The sequence below is a fragment of the Camponotus vicinus genome, unplaced genomic scaffold (genome assembly GCF_025532165.1).
Source record: "Camponotus vicinus isolate PSW18456_S1 unplaced genomic scaffold, iyCamVici1.0 SCAF_10, whole genome shotgun sequence".
Taxonomy (NCBI): domain Eukaryota; kingdom Metazoa; phylum Arthropoda; class Insecta; order Hymenoptera; family Formicidae; genus Camponotus; species Camponotus vicinus.
Genome location: NW_028141946.1, coordinates 16,836,693 through 16,859,321, shown reverse-complemented (window position 1 = coordinate 16,859,321; position 22,629 = coordinate 16,836,693). Strand labels below are relative to the sequence as shown.

Genomic DNA, 22,629 nt, shown 5'->3' with positions numbered 1-22,629 from the left:
AGAAATTATTTCAAGCCTCATAACTCAAAAAGTACTTAACGAAAAGGTACTTAATTATAGTCTTTTGGAAAGCTCTCGAGATAAGCTACAAGAGTGTGTAAAAATATATAGGGTGTTCCATTTAAAAAAATTGAAGTGACCTTCACGTGACCTTCAAATGACTCTTCAAGGTCAAATCAATGGTACCATCTTATGGTCCCCTCGAAACCATAAAAAACATGTCTGAACCATTTTTCTCTAAAATCAAAAATGAAAAAGATATTTGGGGTGGACACTTAAAATGGGACACCCTGTATATATATCTTTGCTAAATCTCTCGTTGTCAGCTATTGCTCCGTCTATATATTTTATACGTCTATGGAGCAATTATATAAATATTTGTAAAAATACTGTATATACAGGGTGTCAAGGCAATCTCTTCCCAAAAAAAAGCTCTTGTAGCTTACCTCGAGAGCTTTTCAAAACACTATAATAAAATATTTTTTCATCGAGTACTTTTCGAGTTATGAGGCTTGAAATAATTTCTTAATTTTTACACAAACCATAAAATCTAGTAAAATATTCATTTTTCGATTATCTTACCTTAATACTTTTATGTACAAAAGAATGAGAGGAATCAATTGGTGTAAAGAAAACACATAATTGTTTCGAAAAAAAAAATGTAATTGTTAATTGCAAATTACATATTTTTTCTTCGAAACAATTGTGCTTTCTTTACACCAATTGGTTCATCTCATTCTTTTGTACATAAAAGTATTAAGGTAAGATAATCGAAAAATGAATATTTTACTAGATATTTTATGGTTTATGTAAAAATTAAGAAATTATTTCTTTATATTTCGAGGTAAGCTACAAGAGCTTATTTTGGGAAGAGATTGCCTTGACACCCTGTATAATAAATGTAAAATACTGTATATACAATATACAATATGTACAATATAATATAATATAATGTAATATAATACATATATGTATATATAAAGGAGAAATAGAAGAATGAAAAAGCTTATATCACAAGAAATAGTCCTAATCAATTATTACACAATCATTTAGGGTTTTCCCCTAGATTGGGATTTTACAATGGACCAATCAGAGGATTCTAGTAATTTTTCGGCAAGAAACATACATAAACACGATTGGCTGTCGAATAGAAAAATTTTCAGGAAAGTTCTCCATGTTTGGAGAAATAGGATTGGTTACTGCGTTATTCCCTAGCATTTTATGCAAAATCATATACAAGATATCCCGAAATTCGCGACTAAAAAAAATACTAAAGCGGAAAAATTCTCTGAAAAGTAAAGTATAATTATTTGCAATTTTTTAAGCAGTAGTTTTCAAAAAATAATAACAGTTTACAGCTAACCACATGACCACGCTTTACGTCAAACTTGACATATGTAGTTTAGTAAAGTATTTAAGGCCGGTATTCATAGTCCGATCTTATATTTGAGATCGTCTTAAGTTTAAACTTGAAATGCTACGCAGCCATTTGATTGGTTGAATGAGGTCTTAAGTTAACCTCGGACCAGACTTAAGACAATCTTAAATATAAAATCGGACTATGAATACCGGCCTAAGGTTGAGTTTCCACTGAGCGCGTCACGCGTCGCGTCAACCAGCGTGAGCCAATCAAAACATCCCATTGTAATAACATGTTTTCCGTGTTATTATAATGGGATGTTTTGATTGGCTCGCGCTGGATGACGCGACGCGTGACACGCTCAGTGGAAACTCAGCCTTAGAGAATACTCGACTGTGATGTTGGTCAATTTCTTAAGTCTAACAATAAGGCTAATATTACATTTGTCATACGGCAAATGTAATATCGGCCTTACACCTTAAAATCTCATTGTAGACGACGCTTTACACACACATATATACAATTCACAAATAGGACAACTCTAAATATATCCTGATTTGTAATCGTGAATTTTGGGACACCGTATATACAACCAAAAGCAAATCAATAGAAGATTTAAATAGGACATCGTGCATTTATATGATATCGTGTCTTATAACAAGCACAATTTATCTTAAAATTGAACATTATTTATCGAGTAAAATTATATATTTTCATCGAGAAGTATATATTAACGTATAATAAGTATATATAACGTCGCTTGAAAATTTAATACGAGTTTAGTGTCGCGCTTGACTCGCGTAGTTGGGGCAGGATGTCGCTGTACAGCAAATACTTCCGGCTTGTTCGAGAGAAGCAGATTTTACGCAGTCAGGTGAGGATCGTTTTGTACAAGTTGATAGGAGTACTTATACAAGCACAAGACGCGAAATATTGGACGAGAACGGATTTAATGGTAACGGCAATAGATTCTAAATGATATCTGATTGCAGATGGCAAATAGACGGCGAAATATATACGGATTGCGGTTGGGAATCTCGTAGCGTTTCTCGATGTACATGAAGAATTCACGAACGAGCGAGCGATTCATACGTTCTCATTTTCATAGGAAATGTTCCATTTCTTATGCACCACATACAACGTGTGAACATTTATTTACCATAAAACGGATTTAATTTTTAACGAATGTGAGTGTGGCTTTCCTATTTTCCAACAAAAAAAAAAGAAAAAAAAAGGCAATGTACGAAAAAGAAAGAAAACGCGACGAAGGATATCGAGAGTAGCATGATTTCCAAAAATTTCGAAAAGTCCCGAGAGATTATTAAAGAAGCTCTGCCGACAGTCGCGCCGTGTAATTGATCGTCATTAAATAATAAGTCCGATTTGCGAGGTGAATAATGTTGAGACTAGTGACGTAATCGTATATATATATGTATCTCGATACCTCTATACGATACAAGGCTCGAAAAAGACAGCGCGTATACAAGTGCCGATCGAATCTCAAGAAAGAGAGGGAAGAATAATCGGGGAGAGAGAGTTCATATTAAAAAAAAAAAAAAAGTGCTGTAAAAAAAAAGGGGGGAAAAGTGTCGGTTGTTTCGTAGGCACCTCGTCTACCGGGAGGGCAGGAAACGGGCACGGTTTCTCTATCGTGTTACATAAATAGAACGAGGCTGCGTCGTTAAGCGCGGGGCGAGACGGGCGAGCCATTATTGGTCGCGAGGCGAGGTGGACGCGGCGCTCCGATTGGCCGGTCACGCGAGCGGGGCGGGGAGCGTGCGCGGCAGTGGCTGCGCAGCGGGTATTCGGGTGTCGCTAGTCCGACGAGTGAGAAGAACCGTTCGTCTCCAAGGAAGGACCCGCTTTTTAACGGGCGATCCTCCCGATTTCCGCCTCGCGCGTCAGCTTTCCTGACGGGCGAGCACGAGACTATTGTAATTACGCAATCGTCATCCTACGTAGGGCGCAGCCCAGGCGCGGAAATTCTCGCTCGATTCGCGTCATACGTCACGTTTTACACGCCTCGATGAGAATCGCGATGGTACCATATGTCACGAGCGAGGGATCGAGGGGTTTATAATCGCGAGGAGATAGACAGATCGCACGCAATTAGATTGAGATTCCCCTCCAAAATATAGAAAGAAAAAGTCGAGTTTCGTTTCGAGCTGTCCGTCCTTCGGTAGATTCGTGTTCTCTGTGAGAATTTCGACAATATGGCGTGGAAAGTGCGTCGGTTGTACCCTAATTGCGCATAGTCGTCAAGTATCTTGTATCTCGTTGCAGATAAGCGCGATGAACGTATGCCTGGTCCCGAAGATGCTCTGAAATATCTGAAATCTCAGCAAAATGGTGAGTCGCATATTTCTAATTTTTTTTTTTTTTTTTACGTATAAATTGCAAGCTTTTTTCTGCGAATATATCGCGAGCAGCGATGGCGCCATCTGGCGGATCTGAAAGTTGCGAGGGATCAATAACCTTTGCTCCTCCCGTGCGCGCGTGACCTCGTATTCTATTTCTCGTTGTTACGTATCCGTATAATTACGTGCAACCTACGAGATTATTCAGCTAGCCCCGTTATCGTCTACATATAACGTTCTATGAATTTTCCTTGTTGAATACGATTGATAAATATAAATGAGATAATTACAAGTGGAAATATATGGCAAGAGGAAAATTGTGAATTTTATGCACGAGTAGCCTGTGTAAAATTATTTAATAGTAAATACGTATGGAAGAGAGAGAAATAATGATTTTAAAAGGAAATATGAAATTTGAAAATTTAATTCTTTTATCAATGTCTCGGCTGTGCATCGGAAAATTTCTGTAGCTAATAGTCGGATATCTTATTGTTCAAATCCATAATCTCGTTCAAATGGTTTAGATATTATTCATCGTTCAGATATTATTAGTCATGACTATAATAGTCAAGAATGTATCCAATTACTCGGATAATATTTCAAATGCCTTAGTTTTGATAGCATTTTTTATTTACTAATTTTATCTTTTTTTATTTACATCCGATATATTTAATTTAATGTAATTATTAATATTAATAATTCGAATATATTATATATAGTGATTAATTAGTATTATATAGATGGTATATTTTTTATAGAATATTTTTTTTTATTTCAAAGATGAAATGTTCCTAGAGTATTAAAGTTTATCTGAAAAAATATTAAATTATTTTTGTTGAAATTATTTTTTTTTTCTTTTGAGAATTTTATTTAATAAGAAAATAATTGAGAGATGAAAGTTGAATTTTATATTGAAAATACATTCTCAATATATATTTTTTTTTATATCCAATTTCTTGATAGAATGTTTAAATAAATGTGCTATACAATTTTTATTTTATCATTTTTCTTGGGAACGAGAAAAAATTTAAAATTGTTTAAAATATTAAAATTTATAATTCTTTAAAATATTTATTTTTTAAAAAAGTATATATTGTTTAAAATATTTATTTTCTAAAAAAAATTTATATTATTTAAAGTATTTATTTTCTATTTCCCTTCATTTAAAAAAAATTTTCTTTCATAATTTATAAGCATAAACTACTAAGAAATTTACAATATAAAAAAATTTAATTGTTAGATTTATTAAATTTTCAATAATAATTTATTAAACCGTTGGAAATTAAAATTAAAAAAAATTTTACCTATAGAAATATTCTAATTTTAATGAAAAATCAGAAAATTCACAAAAAATCTTTTTCAAAAGTTCAAATGAATATGTATATATTCTTGTATTTCATTTAATATTTTCTTATTATTAAATTTTTTATTTTGTAAGCATAATTTACATTTTGATATGATGATTGCATTAATAATACTTTTCTTCTTAAATTTGTATTTGCAGCCACGTATAGATCCCCTATCCTTACTTAAATGCCTTAGCGTTTTATTGGGTCCAACAGGAGGCATTAAGAGTAAAGAAGAAGTTCATCGCTTAGCTAATTTAATGACAAAGTTTTCTAAGAAACTCGTCTCAAAATGCATTTATATACAGATATTGAAAACTACTAATACGGATTTGCTTAGTCAGTAAGTACTTAAAAATCTATGCAAATAATATTAAAATGGTTATTTAACTCTCTTTACAAACATTCTATTCTATCATTCTTTGTGATATTAATACAGCAATTGTGTCAAAGAAACTTAGCATGTTGAGACATACAAATATATATAATTCTTCGTGTATTTGTGTGTAAAGAAAATATAAAACATGCAAGAGTAAATAGGTTCAGAACCATTAGATGGTGCTTATTAATGTGCCATTTTTACTGATACGAGCCTTACATCAATTTTTTTCAACAATTTATACTGGTACAAATATAAAATTAATAAAGTATAGAATTAAATAAGTATTAGTTACATCGTAAATGCTGCGCTTGATGTGCAGCAGACAGCAAAGCAATAAGTGCAAGAGATAGAGGAGACTAGTGGACAAAATAAAACAGTAGACTTGAACAATCAAATAATTCAGGATATATTTTTACTGATGCAAAACATTATAATTCTAAAGACAATCAAGAGTTGTAAAATTTGATTTTTTAAATCTATATTGATTGTTGAATCTTTTTAATAGATCAATGATTCTATATTAGAAATAAATAAATATATAAATGATATATTTAATTAATCATAATAAATAAATAAATATATATGAAACTATAAATATTTCATTATTATTCAATTATTTTCTTATTAAAATATTCAATATTTGTAAAGTATTAGTCTACGTGTATTTATAAGAATAGTTGTAAGGCTTGATTATTATAGATTATCTTCTTTAGAATGTGCACACATTATTTTTATATAACATTTTATGATAGAAATTAGAATTAAAAAAGAAGAAAATAGAATAAAGAAATAATTATTTTATCTCATTCATAATAATATAATTATACTATCTTATTTTTTTATATTATAATTTATTATAATATAATATTTTAAATTTAATATAATACTTTAAATTTTATAATTTCTATTTTTACAGATTTATGAGTGCTGGAGGATGGAATCTTATTCACACATGGCTCACTGATGGCATTCTGGCTAAGAATTGGGCTCTTATTCAAGAACTTCTGGAACTTTTGTTACTTTGCCCAGTAGATATTGAGCGATTGAAGAGTAACAATTGTCCAAAGCTGATTAAAGGCCTGTCGAAAGAGGGCAGCCATCAAGGTGTACGAACATTGGCCACTCGACTCGTGGAACAGTGGCTAAAAATTGTGAAAGGAGAAGCGGCGCCGAATTCGGTGCCAGCTCAAATCATGACGGTTTCAGTGCAATCGAATGCTATTACGGGACAAATTGCTGTTGTTCCTTCGTCGCAACAGCAACATTACTTGTTAAATTCTCAACAAACTCTTGACATTGTGGAAAATGCAACTGTTCATGTTCAAGACTTCAAACTTGCGCAATCATCTACCGCGAATACTCCAGTCAATCAAATCCAGCAAGATCAAGAAAAGCAACAACAAGAGAGGTTACAGTCGCAAGCGGTGCAAGTTGTTGGCAAGAGTCAGCAAGCGACGCAACAACAAAGTAAAAAACAATCTTTTGTTGTTGTAACAACGTCTTCGCAATCATCAGCTCCTGTTTACAAGATTACCATTCGCGATGGTAATCAAGTCCTCGCGAAAGTGGAGACAGACGTTACAAATATAAATAGTGTTTTAAGTAAATCTGGTACAAATACAGAAGTAGTTATAAATACTGTGGATGCTACGCTTCCTGCTTTACAGGAAGCGAAACAAGAAACGGAGGAAGTAGAGGAGTCTGGACAAAGTGGCAGTGTGACTAGTGGTCAAGATGAAACAGTAGACATTGGACAATCAGACAATTTAGGACATGTTTCTAGTGATGTGAAACAGACCATAGTTAGTTCGAAAGACAATCAAGATATCGAAGGTGCTAAAAGTAAAGATAATAAAGACTCTAAAGATATTATTGTTAGTAGTGATAACGGTAAGTCTAGTGACAAAGAAAATAGGGACTCTCATAAAAAAGATGATAAAAAATCCAGTTCTGATAAGAAAAGTAGCGCTCATCACAGTTCGTCTTCGTCATCTAAAAGTTCTTCTAAGCACAGCGCGAGTTCCAGTACACATCGCAGCAATTCGACATCCCATAGATCAAGTAGTCATCGCTCCAGTAGTAATAATTCCAAAACCTCCAACTCTAGCAAAGATAAGTCTTCCAAGGACAAGCATCACTCTGGCTCATCTAGTAAGCACAGTTCGAGTAAAAGTAAATCTGAACGTGACAAGGAACGGGAGAAGGAGAAGCAGAAGAAGGATCAAGCGGAAAAGGATAAGGCGACTTTAGAAAAAGTGCAAGGCCAAGCATTGAGTTCCAAGTTGGGCAAAATACCGAAGAAACGAATGGAGGACGATACAAACGGAAGAAAGTCCTCGACTGAATCGCGAGATGGTACGAAGGAAAATAAAGAAAAAATAGATAGTAAAAAAGATACTGTTACAAAGCTCACTACTGAGAAGAAGAATATATCCATCTCCATTGAAAATAGGAAAAACAGCCAGGACTCTGGAACACGACCGAAAACGGTGAAGACGTTTAATTCAAAGTTTAGATCCACGGGACTAGAGGAAGAAGTAAAACCACCACCACCGAGATCGAAGAAGCCAAGTCCTGCCGTTGATAAGAAGGTTCTGCCTCCGAAATTTCCCTTGAAGAGGCCATCGCCATTAAGAGAAACCATTCCACTGGTGGAAAAACGGGTGAAACTATCACTGGATTCGCCAACAACGCCACCAGGCGATGAGAAGAAGGGAGGCATTAAACTGATACCACCAAAACCAAAACGTAAGTATATTGGTATTTTATCACTACTGTACAAAATTTCTTTATTAATATGCGATTTTATTATTATATTTGATATTTACTTTTACTTTTAATATAGATATAAATATTATGCTAATGTCCTCAGATAAAGCAGTCTATAGTTTGTCAGAAATTATGCTATGTGTAAAAGTTGAATTTATCAAATTTTACGTGATAAAATTTGAAATATTGAAAAGGATAAAAGTCTTGGAGACATCTTTATACTAAATGCAATTTTAAAGAAATATTAAGTACATACAGACATGTGTTTATAAAAAGACAATACAAATATTCTATAATAAAAACAAAAATACTCCATGTATATAATAATTTTGCAAATTTTGAAATTTAGAATATTAATATATATTCCTTTTTTAAACATATTTATGTATGTATGTTTTTTAATTATTAGAATAGACAAACTTAAATATATATAATAATATATATATATATATATATATATATATATATATATATATATATAAAAATCATTATATATATATATAATGATTTTTATTAAAATTTATATTAAAATATATTCTCACTTAAATTTAACTAATAATTAACATTTTAATAAAACGTTATATATTTATTTTATAGAACTTATATTTTTTCAGAAAAATATTATTTTATTATATTCTTTAGTATATATACATGCATCATCATCATCATCATTATTAAATTATTATATTATTATTATTATTATATTGTTATTATTATCATCATCATCATCATCATTATCATCATCATCATCATCATTATTATTATCACTATTGATATTATTAATATTATTATTATTATATTATAATTATTATTATATATATGGTTTTTCTATTCTATAATATTATAATATTATACTTTAGTATAATTTTTCTAATTTATACAAGACTGGTCTTATTTTTCGGTAAAATAATGACTAAACAAATGACTGCTTAAGCTTTGTACATTGGCACATGCTGCATTATATATGACTAACTCTATAATATTGAGTTTGCAGATGGATGTTACCTGAAGATGTACAAGCAGCACCGATATTTGATGCGATATCTTTATGTATCGCGAATATTATCAATAGTCTCAATGACTTTTTGGTATTGTCACATCAAACATTTATTTTTACCTATGTATTTTAAACTTATTGTTTCTTCCAGGCAATATCCCGTAGTGTAATACCTCTTAATAGTACATCCTCTCTATTTCCCCAAAAAATTATTATTAGCGCCTTGTAGAAGATATAATAAGCCATGTAACGATTTATCCATCGTGCTGAATGGAGAATTAGCAGCTCTCGTACGGATCATCCGTCTACGAAAATTAACATCTCTCGTTAGAAGAACGAAGCCATTAGGATCTGCACTCGACTACGAACTTTTTCGTATATTAAGAATCTTCGATAGCAGGTAATCTTCGATAAAGTACTCATTACAACGTGATTTTCCAATCGGTATTCGACAAAGGAATTTATATATATGATGGATTGTTTCAAATTAAAAAAAAAAACGTATAGTTTCTTGTTGAACAAAGATAGTCGAAACGTGTCGAAAAGTGTTTTATCGGTACTCACTGATAGCGGGCACGTGTTCTTAACCTCCGATATTAGTGACACAACGATTACGAAGTCATCATACAGGAATAGTTCTAACTAGGTAAGGCAACAAAGTCTTGTCTATACTTTTTCCCTTGTACATGTATATATCCTATTTAAACATTTAAATAAATTTATCAGAAATCTGGAATATTTAACTCTTGGGTTTCTGCTATACTACATATCTTGCTCGCTGTTAAATGCTTTTAAGACAAAATAATCGTATATATACCGTGAGCCCATCCAGATTTCCATCCTCTCGGCGATTTTTAATGTTAAAACATGTATAACGCGTATAAATTAATTAGTTTCGGTAATTTTGTAATTTTGAAATTTGCGTCGCTCTTCAAGATTAAATTTAAACGAGGATAGAAAATCTTGACGTTGCTTTTATTTGTATTAAAACAACCGTGTCGATTTGACATCGAACTCGTAAATTTGTTGCCAAAATATGAATGCACATTTAAGGCCTGTGGATAAAATGGAATTTTCATTCAAACATGATTTTTCGTACGTACATGACAAATGAAATGTTTAAACATTTATCAGAGAGAGAATTGAAATTTGTGTGGGGCAAATAATTCCAACACCTTTAATAGAGAAAAAGAGAGAGAAAGGGAGAGAGCGAACGAGAGAGAGAGAAAGAGGGAGAGAAAGAGAGAGGGTGAAAGGAATAGTTAAAGAAAGAAGAAAAGATCTGGGATGAATTAGAGAAAATATTGTGAGAATACATGTTTTCACACTGAACTGATGCGTGGAGACCCCATGGATTGAAAGTAGCACTGAAAGTGCACGAATTCTGAAGCTGCATATCCGACGTCTTCGAGCAAGAAGGCCTTTAGGACCAGCAGAGACCCCCTTTACAACGACTGATTCGTCGGGCTTGGCGAAGAGATCCTTCTTCCTTGCCAATAATTATGTTAGATAACTGAATTGAAAGACAGAAAAAGAAAAAACTAGGTACTGGAAAACTGCTGCTAGCTAGGGTAGAAAAGAATAGAAGGGAAAAGGGACGAAACTAGTTGTGCCAAACTTTGGAGCTTGAGCACATTCAAACTTTTTTTTCGATTTTATTACGCAACATGTAATTCTACAAAATTATCAGAAAGAGAGAGTACTATTTATTGTAAGATTATCTCGATGTCGCATCAATAATGACATTTTTTAATAAGAAAAAAATTATGTACATATATATACAGTACCGGCCAAAAATATATCACCTTTATGTTTTTTTGAGAACAACTTGATTCAAAGTGTATATATTTCTGTCTAGTCACATGCTTTAATAGTAGGTATATAGATTACTTAACAATAGACTTTTCATTAAATAATGAACACAGCAACTTCAGAAAAATTAATTAAATATATACACTTTGAATTAAGTTCCTCAAAAAAAGGTATATGTTTTTGACCGATGCTGTATATATATATATGTATATTAATTTTTTTTAAATATATATTTATATACAAAAATGATACTCATTCAAAATATATTATCAAGAATATATTGAGTATATCATTTGAGTTCGCTTTGAATGAACTGTCACAATTGTAATTTCCGTGCTCTTGCTAGGAATTTTGGTGCAACAATCGCATACGAATAATCTCGTGAATTTAAAGAAATAAGATTTTGGAGATTACGTAAGGTTCCGCAATACAAAAAAAAAAGAAAAGAATGGGAATAGACGAAATCTGTAAACCGGGATCGTTCTCGACACGTGCGGATCCGAGAGTTCCGAAGTCGTGCGACGCATGCACGAGCCGATGTTTTTGCGACTGTCTTACGTCGACGCACGTGTCCCCGTTTGCCTGTATAGCGCGCTTCTACTGGCACTTATTAACCGTTCGACGCACATTGACCCGCGACACGACTCACACACACTCGATGCCTCTTTGCGCGGCGTCTACGTCGCGAAACTTATATACCCCGATATATCTACGAGAATGAAAAATATTCTATCTGAACGCATGCAAATATATACGCGTGACGATTAATTAATTCTTTATTTCACGATTATTACGTTTTTTTGCGATTCCAAGCCTTGCAAAAGAACTGGATCTTAAAATGATACATATATGCATTAAGAAGGTATTTTCAGTTTTTTTTTCGGTTTTATTACGGCAACATGTAATTTCATAAAATTGTCACAGAGAGAGAGAGAGGATACTATTTATTACAAAATTTTAAATGGCAAACAAAATTATTGATTAATGTTGCAATAATAATGCTATTTTTGAAAAAAAAAAAAAACGATAAAAAAGCATAATTTATCTACAAATATATTATTTATACAAAAATATTTGTACAAAAATAATGATATAATTAATTAAACTTATATAATACGAAACACCTAGGCAATTACAGGACATTTATTTAATTTGATCTTATTGATCTCTTCTCTACACATATTTGAAAGCTTAGAATGTATAAATGATACATAAAAATAAATGTTGTTTTTTCAAGTAATTCCAAAAAGAGCAAGTGTATTAATTTCAAGAAAATATTTCAAATTAAATAATGCGGGAATTAGAACGTTGAATGTTATTAAATTTAAAATTATAAATACAAAAATAATTTTACTTCATAAAATTTATTCACATATTTAGAATGATAAAATTATTATTTTTAACGCAAAATATAACATTTTTTTTTCATGTCGAAATTCATGCTCAAAATTGATTAAATATAAATTTATTTATTTTTCCAATTATATCCTAACGAGTTAAAAATTAATCCATTTAAATAACTCTAAAACGCAAAATATTTGTATACAATCAGGTGGAATATTTTTATTCTCTTATATTGGATACATCTCATATTGTGAATTATACTGTGATTTAGATTAATAAACATACAATAACGCATGAATAATAAATCATCTAATGATAAATATATCTCAAAACTGCTGCCTCATTTAACATACATCAGTTAGTTGGCAATATATTCTCAATTGTAAATCATAAAGTCTAACGTTCTTCGGAACGCACGTTTAAATTTATTTCTGGAATATGAGAAAAGTTTCTACCAAACAGAAAATTTGTTGTGATAAAACATTTTTATATTATTTGCGCTGGTTATTTAATAAAAGTGTGTTAATTGTTATTCCCGTGTAAACGTACAGATGATATACTATTTCGAGTATACTTTCGAATTTATTTCTAAAATAAATGCAAAGCTTTCATTGCGCATGCGATTGCAATCTGTAAACAGATCATCTCTATAATATATCAATCGAAATTTATTAAAGTAAATTTATTTCGTTCTGTCTACCTATGCATATATACATTTATGAGAGTTATAACGAGTTATATAATTTATATGATGATAAATATTGAACGGAGATAAAAGAGATACGATATAGATAAGTGTTTGTATTTTATTATTAATTTTATGAGAGATATACACATATATATACAAACGAGAAAAAAGTAATAACTTATTTTTAATTATTAATATGTATGTGAAAATTTCATCAGTTTCTTTTTTGGGGAAATTAGAATAGTTTATACTCGTTATATGTTGTATCATATACATGTATACGTTTCATACAAAGTCAATAACGTAATTTTATATACATTCGTTATTAACGAGATGGCATCTGAATTTATACTTGCTAAATTCAAACTCTTACGAGGTCTAGTTTCAATGTCGTATTGTCAAATAATTTTTGATAAGTACAATGCAAATATATATTAAAGACTGAAAGTCAAGAACACGTTAAAACTCTTGATGCGCTATATTATCAAAAGTTTACACGAATTATCTGTTCAGAAAATAGATAAATATCATGTTTTTTTTTCTTTCCACAGATTATTTCTCTGTAGAAATAAAAAAAATGAACTGTATAATGCAACCTGTACACACTCTTCCTTAATTTTTTTTTTAAATTTATTTCTATCGAGTTTATATTATATCAGTGTTGTCAAAATATGGCTTAAATAGTTTTTAATATTAGAATATATATCTATCTGTTATATTCGGATTTATGGATATAAGTTGAGTATTTAGATGGTATCCAAATATTGACAATACTATTTTTTATAAATATCCTTCAAATTTAAAGAAACTTGAAAAAAAATAGCTATTTTTAATATGAATTATATTTTGTTTGTAGTTTGTCATGAATTAAAGCATATTCGTATTATTTGTAGGATGAAATTCTGCATAAGGAGCATTTATGCACGATGGAGTTATGTTTTGTACTTGATTACTAAATAGATTTTTAAATTGTTATTTTAAAAATAATTTTTTTTTAATTTTGTGAAATCAATTTTTTAAGAAGTTACTAATATATATATATTTTTAATTATATTTAAATAATATTCTGTGCCTGTTTTCTCCAGTTGCATCCTCATAACTTAAAAATCTCTTACACATCAAATCATCAGCAAAATTTCATTTATACAATAATTAAATCATCAAAATTTCATTCAGCATTAAAATCATTTGGGTTTATTTTTTATTTGCATAACGAATAAATGTGTCATTTATAATATATTTCTAATTATAAATTATTTTTATTTTTTTTTTACTTGTAATTTTTTTTCCTATAATTGTTTTTCTTTTCTTGCTTTTTATAGTTTTATTTCATTCAGAAATATATATACAACTGCAATTGTTTTCTGTTTTATGTAATTTTTACATAGTAAGGGATTAAAAAGTGTAAAAATTATACACGAACACATAGTTTTTTCATAAAACAATATAATTTGAAACAATATCTGTGATATTTATCTTATACATCTCGATATTGTAATAGTAGTGATTTGAAGTAATATATATTTTTATGTAAAAACAATACAGTCTTAATTTTTTAATTTTCTCATATCTATATCGTAATATATTAAATTAGCTTATTTAGGAAATTTATTTTAAGTATATGTATTTATAGTATTTTAGAATATAGCTAATTTATTTGATATATTGAAAACTTGATTTAATATAATTAATATATGATTCGCTTCTTATTTATTTTCTGTCATTTTATTATTTTATATAATATATAAAAGTAATTTTAAATATATTATTCAAAATATAATAAAATTAAAATTGAATGGCCAGAGAAACATTAGTTTTTTCCAACAAGTATTAAACGTTAAAACATTACAAAGAAAATAATTTTTTAATCAATAATTGCTTCTAAAGATATAAGTTTAATGATGCATAATTATTATTTGTATATATGTATACGAATTGTACAATTTTATAATTTATATTTTTAAACTGTTATGCATTTATACCTATCTACTAGTTATACCTACATATATCTTCCTGACATTCTATGTATCACTAAAACATTTAAATAACATTGCCATTCTTATTAACAAATAATTTTTAATTCTTATTTCACAATATATATATTCTTTATCTTATATTTATATACTTATCTATTTCCTTCATTATTTTTAAATTATTACATGTTATGATTTATGTAAGACGATACAGTAACTATAAAATTTACTAGCTTAAATTTGGATTTTTTTAATTACAGGATATATTGGAGACAAAATAAAGTTTACTGAAATTATTCTAGCAAAGAAGTTATCGCCGTCATGGAGAATATCCTCACTGCTACAAGAAGCTTATTTGCAGCTACTGAAAAATGCGAGAAATTTTTTATCTTTCAGATACATAGTGACTACCAATAAAATAATCAACGAATTATCTCACAATATTGCCATTATTAATAATCTTTATGTGACAGTACCTATTCAAGTCATGTTTATTTGCAGAACGGATCGAGGGTGTGAAACGAGACTGTATTTAGAAATATAACATAAACATTTAATTATGTGAAACATGTTTTCCAATTTCTGAGCATAAATTTTAAAAGTAAATTCAGCGCGCAAATGTATAAACAGTTTTTATAAGAATATATTATTAAAAATAACATCATTGTTAAAAATCATCAAAAATACAAGAATTATTTAATGTTAAGAACAGCTACAATTCAATTAAATATAAAAAGTCAAATAAAATATACATCAATTTCTACTATTATCTTCGCGCGCTGAATTCATTTACAAAATTATGCTATGTTGAGAGAAATATTTTATTTATGAATATCTAGGACGTAATATGAAATGTATTGTTGTTTTCCAGAATCATCATTTGCTACGGAATTATTTTTAAGACATTTTCCGAATTTTATTATCATATATATTTTGTAGTCTTTCCAATAAATTTTAATAATTTATCGTTCGATTTTAATATTATTAATACTATAAATATATCTGAAAAATTTTATTAATAATTTTTAATTGTGTATATATATTTTTTTTTATAATATATATATATATATATTTTATATATATTTATATATAAAATATATATATATTATAATATATAATGTGTCTATATAATGCAGCATATCTTGAAATATTATTTGTACAAGTTATTTTAATTTATTTTTAAGTCGATTGCTATTGCGAATTATTCGCGAGTAATATTTAATATTTTTATTCCCAGCGATGATGCTACAAGAGAGCGATATGTTCATGGATGCTCTCACCGCGTCTACCAAGAGCAAAGAACCGAGGAAGCGTAAGCGTAGGACTTCTATCACGAAGGACGGGTCTTCGGAAGCTAAGAAACAAGAAACCGCTAACGCTGATAATCGCGAGAGCACACCACCTGCTTCGCCCACGAATGTCGAAGAGAAATCGCCAATTGCTCTCAAACCTAATTTCAAGGTAATTATATCGGATACAACTCGGTGCTCAGAATGTCGCTGTGAAAAAAAATAATATATTAATCGAAGTTATTTTAAATTAAGATTCACTTATCCTCGCGCATTTTCTAAAGTACAATGTGCTTTAATCGCATTAAATTTTGGTAAGTGATTAGAGACAGAATTTTATTTTATTTTTTTTATTTTTTTTTAATTTTTTTAATTTTTTTTATTTTTTTATTTTATTTTTTTTTATTTTTTTTATTTTTTTACTCGAAGCTTCAAGTTAAATGTACTAAAGCAGAGAATCGATTTTATTTTATTTTATTTAGAAATATATTTTTTATATCTGGAATATATAGAATTAATAATAAATTAATATTATGAAACATATTTTTTATAGTTCTATCAAGATACATTGGAAATAGAAGAAGACAAAGATCAAAGAGAGAGAGAAAACAGCGAAGAAGACTCGAAGAAAGATAAAGATCAAGCGCTTGAGGACGAGAAGGATAGTAGGGACGAAGATGATATCAGAAGTAACAGTAAGTATCTTAACTTATCAAGCAAGCAAGAAAGAGATAAACTAATTCGCTTTCTCATTTATTAAAAAATATATAGAACATATAAATAATGATAAATTCATAAACGTGTTTATTTTATTTATAGATATTGCTTTATATTAATATATTCTTATCGTACTAATATATTATTATTAATGCGATTTTATATTATAAACTTTCATATGTATACTCTTGTATTGAAATAAAATTAATTTTTTCTACATAGTATATTTAATAATAAATTTAAATATTTAATAATTTAGTAATTATTATAACAATATATTTAAACAACATATTTATTTATTTATTTTTTCCATAGCACCAACACCTGAAGAAGATGTGGAAGATACAAAAGATTCGGAATCGCCAGAAGATTCGTCTTCCATAATTTCGAACTCATTGAAGAAGGACGACACTAGTCCTTATCCCGAAATACGATATGTAGATGGACTTAAAAGTGTTTTGCTACTTCAAAAACGTAAAGGACCGAAGAAAGTTTTGAAATGGAAAACAGAGATAGAATCCATACGTTACTTTGAATTGGACGAAACAGAAAGGGTTAATGTAACAAAAACATTTACCGATATGAAACAGATGGAAAAACAAAATGAAAGAGAAGCATTCCAAATGGCCAGAAAATTAAGTACGTTAAGTTACATATATGTAATTATATAATTGTAATTTTTTTATTTACAACTATTATAAAATATCTGTATCAATTACACTTATATACACTCAGTTCCAAAAAAGCGGTACACTTGAAATTTGGAAAAAAAATCACCAAATTTCAAATGACGATAACTTTGTAAATAATAAAGATAGAAAGGTCTATAAAAAATGAAAATAAAGCTTGAAATCTCTACTTTAAAACTAGGTTCTCCGAAATGTTGCGAGATAACCTTTTAAAAAATGACGGATGACGAAACGAGAACATGCAAAATTGAAAAATAATTGTTTGAGTTTGCCATGATACGTGGCGAGAATCAAATGTCGCAGGTCAATGGGGTCAAAAGCATATGATAGTACAGAGATTCCTCTTTAAAATGTTTTTTTGTTCATCTCGATACGATGATTTTTCACCGAGTTATACGCATTTGAAGAAAAAGCGACTTTTTACTCCAAATGCGTATAACTCGGCGAAAAATCATCGTATCGAGATGAACAAAAGAGCATTTTAAAGAGGAATCTCTGTACTATCATATGCTTTTGACCCCATTGACCTGTGACATTTGATTCTCGCCATGTGTCATGGCAAACTCAAACAATTATTTTTCAATTTTGCATGATCTCGTTTTGTCATCCGTCGTTTTTAAAAAATTGTCGCACACAATTGCGATATAAAATTTCAAAAAGTAGACATCCGGACCTTTAAAATGCTTTTTTAAAAATCTTGCTAGCTGTATTAGATGCTGAAACATTCAATTTTGAATTTTTAATAACGCTGAATTGGAAGAATAAGAACCTTGTGGTTCGTTAACTCCACAGTATTTAAGACTCCAAACCCTCCTTGTGGTGGGTGGGTGGGGGTGTGTGTGTGTGTGTGTGTGTGTGTGTGTGTGTGTGTTTTTGTTTGTTTGTTTGTTTGTTTGTTTGTCTACCACAAGGATAAGGATCCCGTGGTTCGTCAACTCCACAGTATTTTAAGACTCCAAACCCTCCTTGTGGTGTGTGTGTGTGTTTGTGTGTGTGTGTGTGTGTGTTTGTGTACCACAAGGTGACATTGTAATTAATCAAGGATGTCAATGATAAAAGATTGATGACTGCTCAGTTACAACTGAAACAATGTTAGTATCAATTGCCCTTTTTATTACATACAAAAGAAACAATCAAATTTGCTAGCGGCATAAATCTCTCGCTCGTCCGTCTTACGTGAAAGAGCTTACGCGATGCGGCTGTGGCAACTCAAAAAGCCGCTTTTTTCTTCAAATGCATATAACTCGGTGAAAAATCATCGTATCGAGATGAACAAAAAAGCATTTTAAAGAGGAATCTCTGTACTATCATATGCTTTTGACCCCATTGACCTGCGACATTTAATTCTCGCCACGTGTCATGGCAAACTCAAACAATTATTTTTCAATTTTGCATGTTCTCGTTTCGTCATCCGTCATTTTTAAAAATGTTATCTCGCAACATTTCGGAGAACCTAGTTTTAAAGTAGAGATTTCAAGCTTTATTTTCAATTTTTTATAGACCTTTCTATCTTTATTATCGTCATTTGAAATTTGATGATTTTTTTCCAAATTTCAAGTGTACCGCTTTTTTTGGAACTGAGTGTAGTTGCAAATATACTGCAGTTGTGTTTCTTGAGAAGATACATTAATATATATTTTTTCATTATTAATTAATATAAATTAATTTAAATTTCATCAAATAATTTCATTACATAGTATAAAAGTATCCCTAATATGATGAAATTTAAAAGAATAAATTTAAATCTTTAATAGTTTCTTAGAAAATGACTATGGAGGGTAAAAAATGTTTATGAACATGAATTTTATTTTAAATTTTATGGGATAAAATTTAAAATTTATATATATTAATAAAATATATATACACATATATACAAATATATATATAGAATATTTTTTTATCAGATAACGAGGATTTAATGGAGGAGAGAACAAGGTGGAAGCCTCTAATTCCTATTGATCAACCGCCTCCATTAGTAGAGCCTGGCAAGGATAGTAAAGAGAAGGATATTCAATATGCGCGCGAGAAGGGTATTCTTCAAGCGCTTTACTTTAATCGAAGCATGTAAGTATACGTTTGCGGTCATTATTGTAATGTACCGAGTTATCAATTTTATTTCGATAAGTGTTTTCGTCATACACTATATATATCCCGCGAGCAAAATGGAATATTTTTATTTTGTGATACGTTATATTAAACATATGAGTATCATCTATAAAAGTATCATATAAAATGTATATTTATTTGAGATTTTAGAAATATTAGAGAGATAAAGCAAAATGATGTCCTGTCATATTATGGTCCAGAATACAATATTGTGCTCAAATTTTCAATTAATCGATAATTTCTAATTATAATTGTTTTTTTGAATCGTAGGATCCCAGACTCTGCGGCTGAACCCGATGAAGAACGACATCATGTAATGACCGATCCTAAAATAATACCGTTGGACGATCTCACGGGTAATAAGGAGAGCGAAAAGGACTTTACATCGGTACCATGGCCGGAACCTAAGCCACAACTGACACCGCAACCACCGACCGTGACAACGTTCCATTATCCCACGACATTCTCGCACAATCAGCAAACCATAATAACTCCTATGGGACCTCAATCGACGATGGGTCAGATGCCACAGATGCCTCAGCAGATGATGCCGCCGTCACATATAGCTCCAATGGCTCAAGAGATGCCGGGACCAACAATACCGGGCGGTGGCGGTGGTGGTTGGAGAACGGGCGATGGCAAAGTTCTCGTACCAGATGTTGGGATGAATCCGATGGCGAATATGCCGGGTAGTTTCAATCAGGGAATGGAAGGCGGCCCGATGGTTCCACCGGGAATGATGGGACCACCACCAATGTACAATCAACAGCAAGAGGGTTACGGCATGATGTGTCCTGAAGATATGGGATTCAGCAACATGAATCCTAATTTCCAAGGACCACCCGGACCGATGTACGGTCCAGGACCTAACCCTTTCCCAGGTCCGAGAGGCGCCCCCATGCACAATAGAGGTAGAGGAGGTCCCGGTTGGGGATATCGCGGAGCTGGACCTCCAAGAGGCGGTTGGCGAGGCGGTGGTGGTGGCTGGCGAGGAAACGGTAAGCAGCCACCAGTGTGTAGGCAGTTTTCGAAAAACGGTTATTGTCGGATCGGTGACAAATGTCAGTATCTTCATCCTGGTGTGAACTGTCCGCCATTTTAAAAGTGATTGAGAGCGATATTTGTTAAATAATTGAATCCATCATTGGTACGCAAAAGTGAGAAAGTTAGAAAAGTGTCTTCGATTAGGATAGATATCCGCAAGAGAAGAAAAAATAGAGGAAAAGAATGGGATCAACGTCAGTGTTACAATGATAGACTGTATTATTCTAACGATCTTCCCATTCGATGACGATTCGCTTGGAAAGCAGATGCAAAAATGAGTGCGCCAACCTGTAAAAAAAATGATCTAAATGTGCAATTTTTATTTTCTACTTTTTTTTTGTAAGAGCCAATTGCATGAATATATTAATTAATAAGAGAATTTCTCTATTTAATAATACTCGATGCGCTTGAAAGTTTTGTAAATATAATGGCATTTCTCCCCTCAACATAAGTATTTTACACAGACTTTCGCAGTGCTGTCAATATCCATAATATTTCAGATATCCAAATATCTGTTATTTCGAGTATTTCAAATATTACGTAATTTTATTTTGTTATCTGAAAATAAGTAGATCGAAAAACGTGGATATTTTCCAATTAGACAGGCAGAATTTTTAATGTATAAATACACATACATACACACATATTAATATTATATTTTAAATACTCTACGCGACTAGTATTCACAATTTTGAATAATGGATAAAGAGCCAATATGGTTTATATTGACAGTACTATGCGATCACTTATAAATGCATTGTAATATCAAATATGACCATGCTAGGTTCGGCTGCTGGACAGCGGAACATTTCTAGCTAACATCTCGAAAATATAGAGATTTCTTGCTAATATAATTTTATTTTTGGTTTTCAATTTAGTTATAATGACCTCCACACTTGTAATGCATACAAGATTTTCTTTTTGTTTGTATTTTCCATACATGGCCACTGCCGAAATTATGGTTCTATATATTTTTCTTAGGAGTCCTGTGACTGGAAGAGAAATCACAGAAAGATGAAACTATGTGATTGCGCTAAGCGTCACACATGTCCTTGGAACTGCATTGTCTAGTATCACTATTACTTTGCGTTTCAAACAATAAAATTCTGAAATGTAAAGAGATATTGATAATAATATTCGATATAATGCAGCATAATGAAACACCAAAAGTTTCAATAGAATAATCTCATACTTTTCATAATTATTTATCATAATTTCTATGTGTGAATTATACTTGTAAATATGTTTGCATAATATGTAAAAAAACAATAATTCTAATAACGACAGACTGTTAGGCTTAGTTGGTACGCAATGCTAGAGATGAGGACGGTAGTATTTAATAGAAATCATATATGTCCTTTAAAAATAGAAAGTTATATATATAGTCAATCTGATCTTATTCGAACCACAATTTTTCAAGATATGTATAGAATCAATAATACTTCTTTATAATTCAACCCGTCATTGTAATATTATATTGCAAGTTTTTTACTATGTAAGATAATATTGATTATATCTTTTTGTATATGATTAATCGTTATGTTTGTATATAACGTTGTATAAAAGCGTCGCTTAATGAAAATATACCCATCACAATTATTTTTTCAAATGGCCCAATAATTTCGTGAACGCACTACAAAATATCCTCAATCGTATTAATTCTTAAATATTATATACTAAACTCTGAAGAGGGGTTGCATTCTATATATTTCTATATAATTCTCTCCTTTTTCCGCTTAATTAAATTTAAATATAA

At 30.5% G+C, this 22,629-nt stretch overlaps 1 protein-coding gene across 7 annotated transcripts; it reads left to right on the top strand.

Moving 5' to 3' along the window:
- The first annotated feature begins 2,086 nt into the window (after window positions 1–2,086).
- On the top strand, window positions 2,087–22,457 carry Pnuts (Phosphatase 1 nuclear targeting subunit). 7 transcript variants are annotated; one of them, XM_083080739.1, is made up of 10 exons: window positions 2,087–2,234; window positions 2,353–2,547; window positions 3,644–3,709; window positions 5,222–5,406; window positions 6,362–8,193; window positions 16,266–16,489; window positions 16,871–17,012; window positions 17,350–17,673; window positions 19,628–19,787; window positions 20,100–22,457. In XM_083080739.1, the coding sequence occupies exons 3-10, from the start codon at window positions 3,707–3,709 to the stop codon at window positions 20,929–20,931; spliced, it is 3,702 nt and encodes a 1,233-aa protein (XP_082936865.1). In that variant the 5' UTR covers window positions 2,087–2,234; window positions 2,353–2,547; window positions 3,644–3,706; the 3' UTR covers window positions 20,932–22,457. The 7 variants fall into 7 exon arrangements, with proteins under 7 accessions (XP_082936865.1, XP_082936867.1, XP_082936870.1 ...); XM_083080741.1 differs by having other exon boundaries at window positions 2,353–3,294; XM_083080744.1 differs by lacking the exon at window positions 5,222–5,406.
- The last annotated feature ends 172 nt before the right edge of the window (window positions 22,458–22,629 follow it).

Bases quoted from the DNA above. Each gene is read 5' to 3' on its own strand.
- Pnuts (XM_083080739.1), top strand. The intron at 5,407-6,361 runs GTAAGTACTTAA...CTATTTTTACAG, and splicing joins AATACGGATTTGCTTAGTCA to ATTTATGAGTGCTGGAGGAT. The intron at 17,674-19,627 runs GTACGTTAAGTT...TTTTTTTATCAG, and splicing joins CCAAATGGCCAGAAAATTAA to ATAACGAGGATTTAATGGAG.